Source organism: Bubalus bubalis, chromosome 3 (assembly GCF_019923935.1).
Source record: "Bubalus bubalis isolate 160015118507 breed Murrah chromosome 3, NDDB_SH_1, whole genome shotgun sequence".
NCBI lineage: Eukaryota > Metazoa > Chordata > Mammalia > Artiodactyla > Bovidae > Bubalus > Bubalus bubalis.
Window position 1 is genome coordinate 137,556,059 of NC_059159.1, and position 13,558 is coordinate 137,569,616.

Genomic DNA, 13,558 nt, shown 5'->3' on the forward strand with positions numbered 1-13,558 from the left:
GACATCATCCCAGGTGGGCAGGGAGACCAGCAATGGAATGCCCATTTCCTGACCCTGGCTGGAGGAGGGCTTGAACCTGGGCTGCATGTGTGACCCGGGCGTCAGTGGCTCAGTGGTGGTATGGCTTGGTGCATGCTGGGGGGTGGAGGCGGGGGAAGTGTGCACAGGCCTGCGTGTTCATGGCTTTGACTCCACTTCTCTCCTTGCTCCAGCTGCCCAGAGCACGGCCAGGCCTGGCTCTCTGGCTGGGGCTCTGGCCTAACCCTGTGCCCCTACCCCCAGGCCAAAGGTACCTTCCAACTTGGCCCCAGCCTTGGGCCTTCTCAGCCAAGGAGCTGCAGGGGGGTGGCCCTGACAAGAGTGGGACTGGAGCTGAGCAGGCCTGGGGCAGCCAGAGGCTCCTCCTCTGAGGAGCAATCAAAGGGAACCTGGAGTCCCAGTCTGGGGACTGGAAAGGTGTGGGTGTGAGCAGGGCGTGGGGCTGCACCAAAGACTGAGTACCCTATGAAGCCAAAGCCTGCTCCTTTCCCACTCACACAGAATCCTCGCTGTAACCTAACCCCGGGGTAAACCACGCAGTCCACACTCCCCGTCCTGAGTCAAGTCCCTGGTCACATGCCAGGTGGCCTCCTCCGGGCAACCTCCCTGCCTGCCCAGGCCCAGGCCCCTCTGTGCACTGAGCCCCGAGTTCAGGCTGAACCTTGGCCTGTGTCTCCTGGCTGGCAGAGATGACAAGCCCTCCATCCAGAGGATGGAGCCTGATCTCCTCCCCTTCATGCTCCTCTGCCCTGTGGGTAAAGCCAGGCCTGGGCACTTGTGGGTGCAGAAGCTCCGAAGACAGCCCTTAACAGGCCACGGTCCTGCCAGAATTTAGCAGCCTGCAGGGCTGACTAGAACCCACTCCAGTATTCTTGCCTGGGGAATCCCATGGACAGAGGAGCCTGGTGGGTTACAGTCCATGGGGTTCCAGAGAGTCGGACACGACTGAGCAACTAAACAAGCAAGTAAGTACGGGCTGTCAGGACATCCCCAGGTGAGAGCTGCCTCGCTGGCTGGGACCTTTCATTCCCCACAACTCTGCCCGTGACCTCCAGGGAGTGCTCCCTCCCCACCAGAAGCAGAAAGCCCCGACCCCAGACACCTCCTGGGAGCTGAACTGCCCCTCCCCACCTCTTCCCTCCTCCAGGCCTGGAAGGGGAGGGGTCCTGGGGTGAGGGTTACCTTTCCAAAGCGGGTCTGTTCCAAGGACTCATGAAATGGTGACGTTTAATGAGAACCCCCCACCCCCACCCCTGTATATACATCTATAAAAAATTCAATACAGCAAGTTACCATTGAGTCAGACTAGAAGGGACTGACAGGGCATTAAATACTGTGGGGTGGGAGCAGGAAAGGGGGAGGGTCGTACAAAAACAGGGGCAGAGGTGGGGGACTGAAAAGTGTGGGCGCTGGGGGGAAGGGGATGGCTGGGCCCCCCCAGCGTCAGGAGCTTATAATCTGATGGTGGCAACAGAGACCCTGGGACAGACAGGAGGCGGGGACAGGAGGAGAGACTGGATGTGAGGGGCTCCCCTCAGGCCCCCCCAAGGGCTCCTGGGAGTCGCTGGCGTTGGAGGGTCCAGCCCCAGGGGGGCAGGACAGGGGCGAGTGGTGGGGTCTTTGGTGGGCGGGTTAGCTGCATGGCCCCCTCCCGTGAGGGAGGGAGGTGGGCCGGCATGGGGTGGCGGGGCCAGGGCAGGGACGGCAGGCCCGGGCCTGCCGGGGTCTCTACAAATTGTGTCTGAAGAGAATGCAGAAGGCTCTCCTGCCCGTGTGCAAAATAGAAACCGGGGTCTTCGGGCTCAGCTCCGGCCTCCTGCTCCTCTGCAGGTCCGCTGGCGTGTCCTCACAGGATGCCGGGCTCTGGGGGCGAACAGGGCAGGAGGCCATAAGAGAAGCAGCTGGCCCGGGGGTCCCCTCAGGCTCCTCTCTGCCTCCCAGCCTCACCCCCACTCACCAGATCAGGAGACGGCTGGCAGTGGCGGCAGCGGCAGCCAGGGCCAGAGTAACAGGGACACTGACGAAGGAGGGCGCCGAGGCTGCCCCGCCGCTGCCCAGCTCCCCAGGGTCACAGATCTTCGTGGTGGGCGGGGGTGCCAGTGAGCTGGTGGTGCTGGTCGTGGTCTCTGGGGAACATGGGGGAAACTCAGGGAAGGGCTGGGCCAGGGCTGGGGTCCCCCCAGATCTGGGGGTCCACGAGACATGGCTCCTGCCTTCTGTGTTAGACCAGTGCTGCCTCCCCCGTGAGACAGCCTCAGCCTCGCCCATCAGGCAGGTCCTTGCTGCTTCCCCCAGGCGCACAGATGACCTCTCCATCCAGTGGCCCCTGCTGAGAATGTCCAAACAGCAAGGACAAGGAACAGCAGGGGTTGGACAGACCGAGGGGAGTGTGGCAGCCACACAGGGTTCAGAGAGCCCTGGGGCACACGCTCCAAGTCCCAGGAGGACAGGAGGCAGCACGGGGTGAGGGGAGGCTCACCGGGGGCCTGGGCCTCAGTGGTCAGGTGTCGTGGCTCCTCCGTCCAGGGCGTGGCGTGGGCAGCCACGCTCCAGTCGCTCCACGTCCCAATCTCGTTGTCCTTGGCCGCCACCTGGATGATGTACTCCTTGCCAGCGTAGGCATCTGTGATGGTGTGTGCCGTGCCGTCTGACAGCTCCACCTGCAGCCAGACCACCATGGAGTAGGAGGGGGGAGGGGGTTGGTGGACCCTGGAGGTCAGGAGAGTGAGGCACCCCCAGGAGACAGGAGAACACTTCGGGGAGGGGAGAGAAGTGAACATACCCCTGGAGGGCACGAGGACTTCCCTGGGGGAGGGAGGGGCTCATGAGAACACCTCCAGGGGAGAGTAAAGACACCTCAGGGAGGAGACCCGCCGCCCCCAGGGAGCGAAGACAATCCTGAGGGAGATCTTTAAGGAGACAGAAAGCACCCCACACCCCGAGGGTAGAGTCAGCAGGACTGTGCTCACATTTCCACTCTGCTGTCACCCAGCTCTCACAAGCCCCTGACCTCGGTCCCAGCTGGAGGCAACACGAGGTTGGGGTGAGAGAGGGTTAGTGCGGGGCTGCCCTCTTCCTCCCCCATGAAGAAGCTGTTGCAGGAAAGCCACACGCACAGACTTGGAGCTGGGCTGCCCGAGCCCAGATTTCAGCTCCATCCATCCCCTCCTCGCTAGGTGACTTACTTAACTTCCACTTGCCTTGCAGTCCTCATCTGTAAAATGGCGTTAACGATCTCTCTCACAGGGTTGTAATAAGGACGCAGGCACAGGGTGAGGGCCAAACAGACTTCAGCCAGCTCTGTCATTATCACGGGTTCCAACTCGGAGCCCGGGTTCCCAGATGCCCAGCGAACCCACCAGCCTGGCCCCAGCTGGGTCTCTCCCTCAGGGAGGCCTCCAGCCTGAGGCGGAAAAGGGATGGGGGACAGTTCCGGGGGCAGCGGGACCGCAGGACAGCTGCTCCATTTCCTCCTGGAGGCATCGCCACCCCGCCCCGTCCTGGCCAGCCCCATCGTGCTGGTCTCCCCCACCCTCCAGGCTGGCCTGCCTGTCCGGCGCCCCTCCCAGGCCCAGGCTGGGCTCTGGTTCATCTCAGCGGCACCCGCCGCCTCATTAAGCCGCCTCGTAAACAGGGGCAGCCGGCAGGGGCGGAGGAGGGGCCGCTCTGGGCCATGTCTGGCTTCAGGGCTTTTTTGGTCCCCATTCCAGTCTTCTCCCAGAAAACCAGGGTCTGGGCTACCTGACCTGACAGCCTGTGAGTACAAGTGTGTGTGTGTGCAGCTGGGTCCAAGTGGGGTGGGGGGGAAGGCTGAGAGCCTGTGAGTACAAGTGTGTGTGTGTGTGTGTGTGTGTGTGTGTGTAGCTGGGTCCAAGTGGGATGGGAAGGCTTCCCAACCCCTCCAGGGTCCATGGGCCTCAGGTAGGAGGTGTGGGTAGAGCCAGAGTCAGTATGGAAGACATTTTGGACCCAGACCTGGGCTCAGTGAGTCCTACTCTAGCCCTAGAAGATGGGTGGGCCTCAGAGACCCTCCCTTCCTGGAGCTGGAGCCCAGTTCCAACTCTGGTCCCCTCTGGCTCTGCAAAGACTCCCTCTGCTAAGTAGACCCAGCTCATTCAGCTCCTTTTCCCCCTTGCCAGGATTCCACCCTCAGGCCCCCTCCTTTGATTCTGTCCCCCAGATCTTTCCCCAAAGGAAGAGAACCATGGGAAGCAGTTCAAATGACCACCTCATTGGCAGGCCTAGGGTGTGCAACCCACCACACCTCTAGTGATGTGGCCTAGGAGCCCATGGCTCTCCAGGAAGCCACGTCTCCTAGGCCTGGGCCCTTCTAGTCAGGTTGTCACTGATCCCTTAATGCACCCCCTTCAGAGAATGGCTCCACAAGTGGCAGGAATTCCCGAGTTGCTGGCATCTGCCTTGACTAGGAGGCCTCCCTCCAGTCTGTGGCTGCATGCCCTTCTCCCTTCCTGCTGAGTGATGCCCAGGGCAAAAAGATGCAGGGAACCCACGCTCGCCTCCCCGGTCCATTTTGAGAGCCCCTGCCAGACCTGAGCGAGTTCACTTTCACTTTTCACTTTCATGCATTGGAGAAGGAAATGGCAACCCACTCCAGTGTTCTTGCCTGGAGAATCCCAGGGACGGAGGAGCCTGGTGGGCTGCCGTCTATGGGGTCGCACAGAGTCGGACACGACTGAAGTGACTTAGCAGCAGCAGCAGCAGCAGCAGCCAGACCTCAAGGCACCTATTCTTGTGCGATTCCTGGCCTGTATCTCTCACATGCTCCTGAAAAGCCAAGTGATATTTTTCTCTGCTTGCCCCTCCCCATCATACACCTGCCTCTCCCCAAGACTAAGGACTGGGGACAGTCAATGCTGTTCAGAGCAAAACTCAAGTTCAAAAGAACCATACATCTAGCCAACCACCATGCCGACGTGACATGGGAACAGGGCTAACGTGGGCCACAGGCCACACGTGTCCTTGCCATGGAACCCACATACTCTGCTCTGCCCATGTCAGCGTGGGGGTCAGTTCTGCCCACGGTGCAGGCCAGTGAGTGGCCTTGGCACGTTAGTCACATGCATGGTGGGAGCATGGTTCCTGCTGGGGACCACATGTGTGTGTGCATGTTCCCGTGTGTGTGTGGTGGGCAGTGTGCCAGGTCCACGGCAAGGCGTGTGCGCCGCGACGCGCAGGGCTGCCGCCTGTAGCTCGTTAGCAGGGGAGGGGGGCTTGTGAAACTAGACCCTGGTTATTAGCAATGCATTAGTCGCGGGCAGCTGGCCAGGCAGGAGGGACTCCGGACTCTGTCAGGGAACATATGAGCATATGAGCAGCCTTGTGGGGGCCAGGCCTGCAACCAGGACAGGCGCCCTGGAATTGAATCACATACTTTAAAGGCCAGCCGGGACGGGGGCATGAAGAGATGGGGCTGGAACCAGGTAGATGTGGTGGGGGTACAGGGTGACCCTGAGTGCCAGCCTGGGTTGCCATGGGGAGCATCCTCCCAGCCCCAGTCCTTGCCTTCAGACCTCCCGCCTTCAGACAGCACCCACAACCCCAGGCTCTCAAGGAGAGAGAAACTCCAGACTGCCCCAAACCCTTGGCAGATCCCCAGAGCTCTCTCTCGTAGCTTGATCAGCATCCCAGACAACAGCCTGACCCCGTGCTGCCCCTGTCCACTGCTTGCTTCCTGGCCAAAATCACCTTCTGACCCATAACTTTAAGCTGACACCTAAGCGAGGCTTGACTTTGGAGCCATGACACTAGTCATGGCCTGAACTCACACCTTGGGTTGAGCTTGACTCTATTGCCTGATTCTGACCCCTGGAGCCCATCTGTGAGGACAGGGACTATCCTGTCCCTTGGGTCCAGGCCCAGAGCCTGGTCCAGGGTGTAGGAGAGAGATGTCTGATCAGGGCTGAAGCCAGAGACAAGAGAAGGGAAACACTGCCACCATCTGCCCCCAGCATCTCTCTCCACTATCCCGGGGAGTCATAGACAGGCATGTTTGACTGTCCTACTACTACTAAGTCGCTTCAGTCGTGTCTGACTCTGTGCGGCCCCATAGACGGCAGCCCACCAGGCTCCCCCATCCCTGGGATTCTCCAGGCAAGAACACTGGAGTGGGTTGCCATTTCCTTCTCCAATGCATGAAAGTGAAAAGTGAAAGTGAAGTCGCTCAGTCGTGTCCGACCCTCAGCGACCCCACGGACTGCAGCCTTCCAGGCTCCTCCATCCATGGGATTTTCCAGGCAGGGGTACTGGAGTGGGATGCCATTGCCTGTCCTAATGGGGGTCAATCATGATGCCCCGCCTCAGCTCCATCCATCCTTCCAGGCCCATCCTCCACCCCAGAAAGCCTCTCCGACTGCTCTCAGGCTTCCCACTGGAACAGCCAGCAGCAAGGACTCCCATGCCGCGTGGCTCTGATTCCTGCTCTCAGGATCCAGGCAGGGCAGGGCAGGGCACTCACATGCTGCCACTGGTCCAGGATGAGGGGTCGATAGCGCAGAAAGAACTTGAGAGGAAAGGACTCGGGGTCGGGCCAGGTCGACGGGGTCTGCCACGTCACCTCTAGCCGGCGAGGGTTGCTGGGCACTGGCCGGGCTACCACGTTTTCCGGAGGGTCAGGCTTCACTGTTTAGGAAACACAGCTTTGGTACCACACTGATCTCTTGGAACAACCCCAGCCACCATGACAACCAGCACACATCAATAATCATTGGTCTCCTCTGTTGTCAGCTTTGGCAACTACTGTTAACAACCATTTCATTCCTTCCACCTTTCACATCCCTGTCATCACCAGTGACTGTCACCACGGTCATTGTCGCCAGCTCATGATATCAACATCATAAATTTCATCCCAACCCCATCCTCATGATGACCAGCATCCCAATTACTAAGCCTGTGTCATGCTCTATCACGACCCTCATCATCACCTGGACCACCCACTCCTGTACCAGCATCATATACTCCCCCCAAGCCTGGCTTTCCACCTCAACTTTTCCAGTTCCCAACTGAGACACGGCCTCCCTTGGAAGAGTCAGGGCTTGAAGCTGCTCTGTGGGTCAAGGTTAAAAGACAGTTCACAGGTGTTGCAGATCTGGGTTGGAAGTGGGCTGAGGATCTGATGGAAGCAGCTAAGGGCCGAGGTCATGTAGAGTCTGGCCAAGGACCCAGCCATGGCGGGGGTGTGGGCGGAGGCAGAGGGTCTGGCTGGGATGGGACAGGGGCAGGCAGGGGGTCTGGCTGGAATGGGGGCTGGGAGGAGGGCGGTCTCTGTCCCAGTCCTGTCTCCTATTCTGACACCTCATTCATCACAGGCCGTAAGGAAGCCATTAGCGTGGTTGTGGGGGGGGGGGGTGGATTGGAGGCTGCAGCTGCACAAGGGTCTGGCCCGGCCTGCCCCCCTCCCCCTCCTGCATGCTCTGGGAGCCAGAGAGATGAGAAGAGCTGCTGGAGAGGCCTCTCGGCCCCAGCAGGTAAAGGGCATCCACTCAAATGTTCACAGGTGTGTACATGCCATGCGTGGATGTACATGTTATACCTTCCACACACACCTGGGCAGACACTCGTGAACATCCCCACGCGTGCTCATACACACCTCTGGCAAACATGCACTTACACACTCCCACTGCAGGATGCAGCAGGGAGCCCCCTCCCTCCCCGCAATCCCCACGCACCGATGGTGAACTCATCAAAGGTGATGGCTGTGGCATTGTGGCCCAGGGCGTTGCTGACACTTATCGAGACCTTGTACTTGACGGTGGAGAACAGGTGCATGTAGCGGATGTGGCAGCGGTTCTTGACGGCCGGGTCCTTCTCACAGACCATCATTTTGGAGCCATGCCTGGGGAGGGGTGAAGCCCAGGCACCATCACCAACCTCAAGGATCAGGCAGGGTGGAGGCTGGGAGAAGGTCAAGCCCAAGGCTGGGCTACAGGGTGTGGATGGAGGGCATGGAGGGGGCCCGGGAGAGGTCAGGGTTGGACTGGGTCCTGGGTGTGTCTACTCACAGCACGGTCACATTGAAGGTGTTGGGGATGTAGGTGGGAGTGGGCAGATGCCAGCTGCAGTAGAAGCCCTTGGGATATGTGTTGGAGCGGCAGCTGAGCACGGGCTCCCGCGGCGGCACTGGCGGGGGGGGGGGGGGGTCGAGGACAGCATGGTCAGGGCGTTCCTGAGCCCCCAGTCCCTGGTGCAAGTGTGGGGACAGGTGGGCCCCAAAACCCCAGCTCTCCCTCTTCAACCCAACAGCAATGCCAGAGGTGGGGGTGGGAAGTGCTGTCAGCGAGGGTCTGAGGCTTCCCAGGCCACAGAGAGCCAGATGTTTAATTAAAGAAAAACAAGGGCTGTATGGAGAGGGAGCCCCCCCTCCACCTGCTCAATGGAGGCGGGAACCATGGGGAGCAGGGGGCTGCGGGCCTCAGCTCATCAATCACGGGACGGAGGTGATGTCTGGGGGAACTGGCCCCAGCCCCACGTCTCCTGCCACCTTGCGTCCATCTCCAGAGGGAGACTGCAACAGAGGTCAAGGGTGGGGGGCTCCACCAGGTCGTCTGGTTGCTGGGGTGATCAGGGTGCACTCCCAGCCGAAGACACATTCCAGGCTTCCCCTCAGGAGAGAACAAGGAACACAAGACAGCCCTGGGGGCTCCACACAAACGACAGCACTGTTCACGTGCATGTATGTGTCACAAGTGTGTGTGTGACGTGAGTGAGTGACGTGTGATGGAATGTGGGAATATATGTAGGAGGGTCCGTATATGCAGCTCACACCACATGCCTACACGTGTGACTGTGTGTGTGTTGTTCCGTTGACGTGTACTCACCCCAGCCCCAGTCCCCATCAGACCCTTTAAGAAGCCCTTTATACAGTCAGCAGCTGCCTTACTCTGGGGAACACAGAGGGCCAGAGAGGGCTGGGGACATGCCTGGGGTCACACAGCAAGCCGGAGCCACTGCCAAGCACCAGGATGGGAATACCCACCGGCATGACCACACCTACGTACTTGGGAAGTCCTCCCTGCGTTCTAACCACTCTTTTTGCTGCTGTGAGCACTCAGCCCAGCTGTCCCAACCCTCGGGTGTTGGGTAAGGCGTGAGGACAGCCGGCTCAGGTTCCTGGAAGGAGGCAGTTTCTGTGATCTGACCCAGGCAAGGAATGTCCGTCCACAGCTCCGGGGATACTGACACCTCCCTTCTGTGCCCTCCCGCCCTGCCCCCTGCCTGACAGGTGGACAGGAAGCGGGAGGGGGCAGCTCAATAAGCCAGGGATGGTGAAGGGGAGGGCATGTCTACGCCTGCTGAGTGGCTGTGGTGATACACAGGGAACTGTGGGCTCTCATCCAGGGTGCACGCGATTGTGAGTGACTCTGTGTGATTTCATGTTCATGCCCAGTATGTGTGAGGTATGTATGTGCTCAGACCCCCAGGGAGCGATCCAGCTCTGCAGCAGGAGTGATGAGGGTGTCAGACGGGCATGAGGGGGTGCTCAGGAGTGATGAGGGGGCCAGAGAGGTGTGAGGGGAGCTCAGGAGTGATGAGGGGGCCAGAGGGGCATGAGGGGAGCTCAGGAGTGATGAGGGGGCCAGAGGGGCCTGAGGGGAGCTCAGGAGTGATGAGGGGGTCAGAAGGGCATTAGAGGAGCTCAAGAGCAATGAGGGGTGTCAGGGGGCACAAGGCCAGCTCAGGAGTGATGAGGGGGACAGATAGGCATGAGAGCAGATAGGAGTGATGAGGGGGTCAGAGGGGCACGAGGGCAGCTCGTGTGTAGCAGGCAGAGTGGGCGACGGCGTGGGCTGAGATGTCTCCAGCCCCAGGCCTGCAGGGAGAGTTGGGGGCCAGCGGAGCCTGCACAACGGGCAACCTGCCTGCCACCCGCTGCGGTCTGCCTCCCCTGGGAAGCCTTCCTGGCGCTGAGTTCATCTTGTGTCTGTCCTGTGTTCATCCTGTGAGCCTCACATATCCCTTGCCTATCTGCCCAGGGGCACAGAGGCATGGGGGTGGGGTGGGGGGGCGGCCAAGGACACAGGAAGTGCCTTGTGGGGGCCTGTGGGCCAGGCCAGAGCTGGCAGTCACCCCAGGAGGAAAGGACATTCCGAGGTCGGCTGAGAAGCCTCCACTCCCCCCGCACCCCGCCCCACCCTCCCTTAGCCCAGGCTTCAAAGGAGAGGGCGCTGGGGGGGTGAGGACTGAAGCCTGCAGAGTCAGCTCCCTGCCACCTGGGACTCTGGAGGGCAGAGCAGGGACGGACTCGCCTCCCCATTGACCAGCTCCCTCCATTCCCCTCTGACCATCCTCCCCCCTCAGACGAGCCTCCTCTCAAACCAGTTCCCCTCTCTGACTGGCTGACTGGGCAGGTCATGGGGGGCGGTGGGGGGGCAAGGCTTTGTCTGTCATCTGGCTACTCCTGCCTGGCCCTGGGCCCTGAGTAGGGAAGGGCTTGGGTTTCCTGACAGGGACCAGGTTTCTCAGAGGGAAAAGGAGGAAAGAAAAACAAAGAAAAGGAAGAAAAGGAGTGACTCGCTGCAGCTGGAGCCCAGCTGAGGGACTGGGTGGGTGGAGGTGGGGGTGCTGTGAGAGACCAAGTGTGAGGTTGTGGGACAGTGTGCAATTAGGAGGCCTGTTGTGAGTGTGCTGCACGTCAGGGGAGAAGCTGTTTGTGAGAGACTGCAGTTGTGAGGCAGCGTGTGGAACTCTGATGGGCTTCCTGTGTGTGACTGGGAGTCCGGGCAGCTGTGTCACTGCGACTGGACGTGTGTGGCCAGATGACTGTGTTTGTGTGGGACTCGGGGTGAGGCCGTACGATGTGGGGACTGTTCACATGTCTGAGGCTGCGTGGCTGTGGTCCTCTGTACAGAGGCATGTAAACGCGCTATTGTGTGTGAGACAGCGATGGCAAGACCACGGACCTGCGATACTGTGTGTGAGACAGACCTTAAGCCTGAAGGTGTTTTTCAAACCGTGGGTGTGCGAAGGTGCCCAGTGTGTTCACACATATGAGCAGAACGCCGTGTGAGAGCATTGTGTGGGCCAAAGCCCGTGCACATGCGTGTCATGTTATCACAAACATGCACGCTCCGGGGTGCCCAGACTTGCTGAGTCGCCCCTGTGGGGGCTCCTGAGATGCCCAAATGACAGCATCAGCCTGCAGCAGGGCATCCTAGCGCCCCATGCGGGGCCGTGTGTGCGTGTGCATGCGTGCATGTACCCTCGCTGGCCCAGGGTTTGTTTGTTTTCCTCCTAATTGGCTTGTTTTTCCATGTCCAGCCCACCAAACCGCATGTTTTTCCTCTCATCTCGCCAGCCCGCCTGGGCTGGAGCCCCCGGCACGCATGAGGCCTGCCCAACGGCTCAGAGGGGAGGAGGGGCAGGCTGCCCACGCCCCTGGCCAGGCCAGATCAGGCCAGGCAGGGCGGGGTGACCCTTCCAGCTCCAGCCCTCCCAGGCCGCACCCACACTACTCCTCCTCCTCTTGCCTGGGCATTCAGGGCCCATGGCCTGTCCTGACCTTATCTCGTGACATCTCTTCTGGACTCCCAAATGCCCACCTTCCACCCATCTTTTCTCTCCCCAACTTCCTCAACCACAGGCTTCTCTTTCCGTCCCAGCAAACAGAGCTGAGGAGGAAGCAATGCTGAACCAGGGGGACTAGAGTTCCTGTCCTAACCAATCAAATACGAATATTTAAAAACTGGACAAGGAACTGTCTATTTAAAATTAGTCAATCTCTGATTTATTTCAGCTCAAAATCAGAATGACATGGAATTAGCAGTCTAGGCAAACAAAAGGATGCTACTAAAAGGAACCTTGTGGTCCTATTTCCTAATGTGTGTGTCGGGGGGTGTCCTTTCATCACCCTGGGGTAGGGGCCTCTTTAGAAGGGGGTGTGATCATCTGCCTGAGAGCAGAAAGGTGGGTCAAAAGGAAGCAGTTCAGGGATCAGCCTGGTTAAGGGGACTTACAACAGAATATTTTTATGATCAGGTTCCCTTGGAAATAGAGACACGAAAATCTTACATGTTTAAGATAAATATTAAATAATTTTTAGTCTGAATGGCCCACAAATCAGGGGTAACTCTGTCCTGTTCTCTGAGCGCTGGTGAGAAGGATAATTTGATATTGAAGGTTGCCAAACCCAGTCTCTTGTTACTAATATAAAGTGACTGAAACAATCATGATTAATGTCCCCTGTTCCTCTGACCAACCCTAGAAGGAAACAAGGCAATGCGAGATAAGTACCTGTTACTAATGCTACAGCCAATTCATGGCCAGCACCCCTCTGACAGGCAGGGCCTGAAGAGTGGTCAGCGCTATACAGAAAAAGTCTGGGCTCTGGTCACAAACAGCAGCTGTGGGCATGGCCTGTGGGCGTGGCTACCGGCCTTACTTCTAGACCCAATCTCCCCTCAGTGACCTCTCAAAGAAACTCAAGTAATTGGGAATGAGGGCCGGAGTCACCCAGGCCTGGCCATCACAGCCAGCTTTGTCCATCAGAAGACTCCTGGGGCTCAAGCTGATAAGACACGGGTGTGGGTGGCTGGTGCCAAGTTGGCCTCATCCTCCCTGCATGCCACTCAGCATGTGGCCTCTTTCCCCATGTGAGGGCCCAGGGCTAGGCTGCGTGGTCCACTTCTAGTGTACCCTGTGGTGGGCCAGGAAGACTCCAGTGGGCAGGAGTCACTCCACCCTGGGCTTGCGACTAAGATGTTTTGTTATGACTGCCATCTCTCCAGTTTAAACATGTAAAAAGGCTTTTCTGTGGGGAAAGGAACATCCCTACCAAAACATACTTTCCCCTCTCCTCTGGCCCCACTGATGGGTCAGTGTTTTCGTGGAGGACGCTGAGCAACCCTTCGGCCTAACGTTTCCCATGGTTGTCCACGCCTATTGCCTGACGATGGGGCAAGGACCCGCTCTCAGGCCCCTCAAGCATCTCTTCCCCTCGGCAGCTCAGAGGGAATAAAGAAAGCAGCTCCAAGGGAGTAAGTAGAGTGGGGTGTATCGCCCAAATGGGATTAGGCCAGAGAAGCCTGAATCCTTGGCTCAAAAAGAAAAGAAACGAAACTATGTTCAGAGTATTTATTCTGTCAGTTGATGGCTCTGGCTGAGCACCAAGGACCTGCCCAGCTGACCCTCAGCAACACTGATAACCTCCTCCTCCCGAGCTTCCTAACACCTCTTCTGAATCGCACTCACTTGCTCCCCCTTCTCCCCTCCTGCTGGGCTCCTTCTGATCTCCAATCTCTTTTTGTGGCTCATTTCCTTCGATCAACCCCTTTTACAGCGGGTCCTGGGTCCTCTTCTCTCCTCATCCCACAGCCTCACCCTTGACCATCTCATCCCCTCCCAAAGAATTAATGCTGACAAACCCCCCCACCTCTCAATTCCCATCTCCAGCACAGGCCTCTCCCTGAGTCCCAGAACCTCAGATCCATTGGCTACCAGCCATCTACTCCTGGTTGTCCCCCAGGGACCAAAACCCAACATCTATAGCAGATGGTGCCGCAGATCC

General features: G+C 58.9%; 1 protein-coding gene across 6 annotated transcripts in view; it reads right to left on the minus strand.

Moving 5' to 3' along the window:
• Positions 1–1,249: 1,249 nt before the first annotated feature.
• Positions 1,250–13,558, minus strand: part of CNTFR (ciliary neurotrophic factor receptor) — a 38,906-nt gene continuing 26,597 nt past the window's right edge. For 5 of the 6 annotated variants that reach the window (XM_044940206.1, XM_044940205.1, XM_044940207.1 and 2 more), the window contains 6 exons: positions 8,058–8,175; positions 7,725–7,891; positions 6,515–6,678; positions 2,519–2,699; positions 1,997–2,165; positions 1,250–1,902 (listed from right to left, as the gene is read on the minus strand). In XM_044940206.1, coding sequence (XP_044796141.1) covers position 1,902; positions 1,997–2,165; positions 2,519–2,699; positions 6,515–6,678; positions 7,725–7,891; positions 8,058–8,175 — 800 coding nt within the window. In that variant the 3' untranslated portion in view covers positions 1,250–1,901. The remainder of the gene's footprint in view (positions 1,903–1,996; positions 2,166–2,518; positions 2,700–6,514; positions 6,679–7,724; positions 7,892–8,057; positions 8,176–13,558) is intronic. The other variant, XR_006550071.1, reaches the window with a different exon arrangement.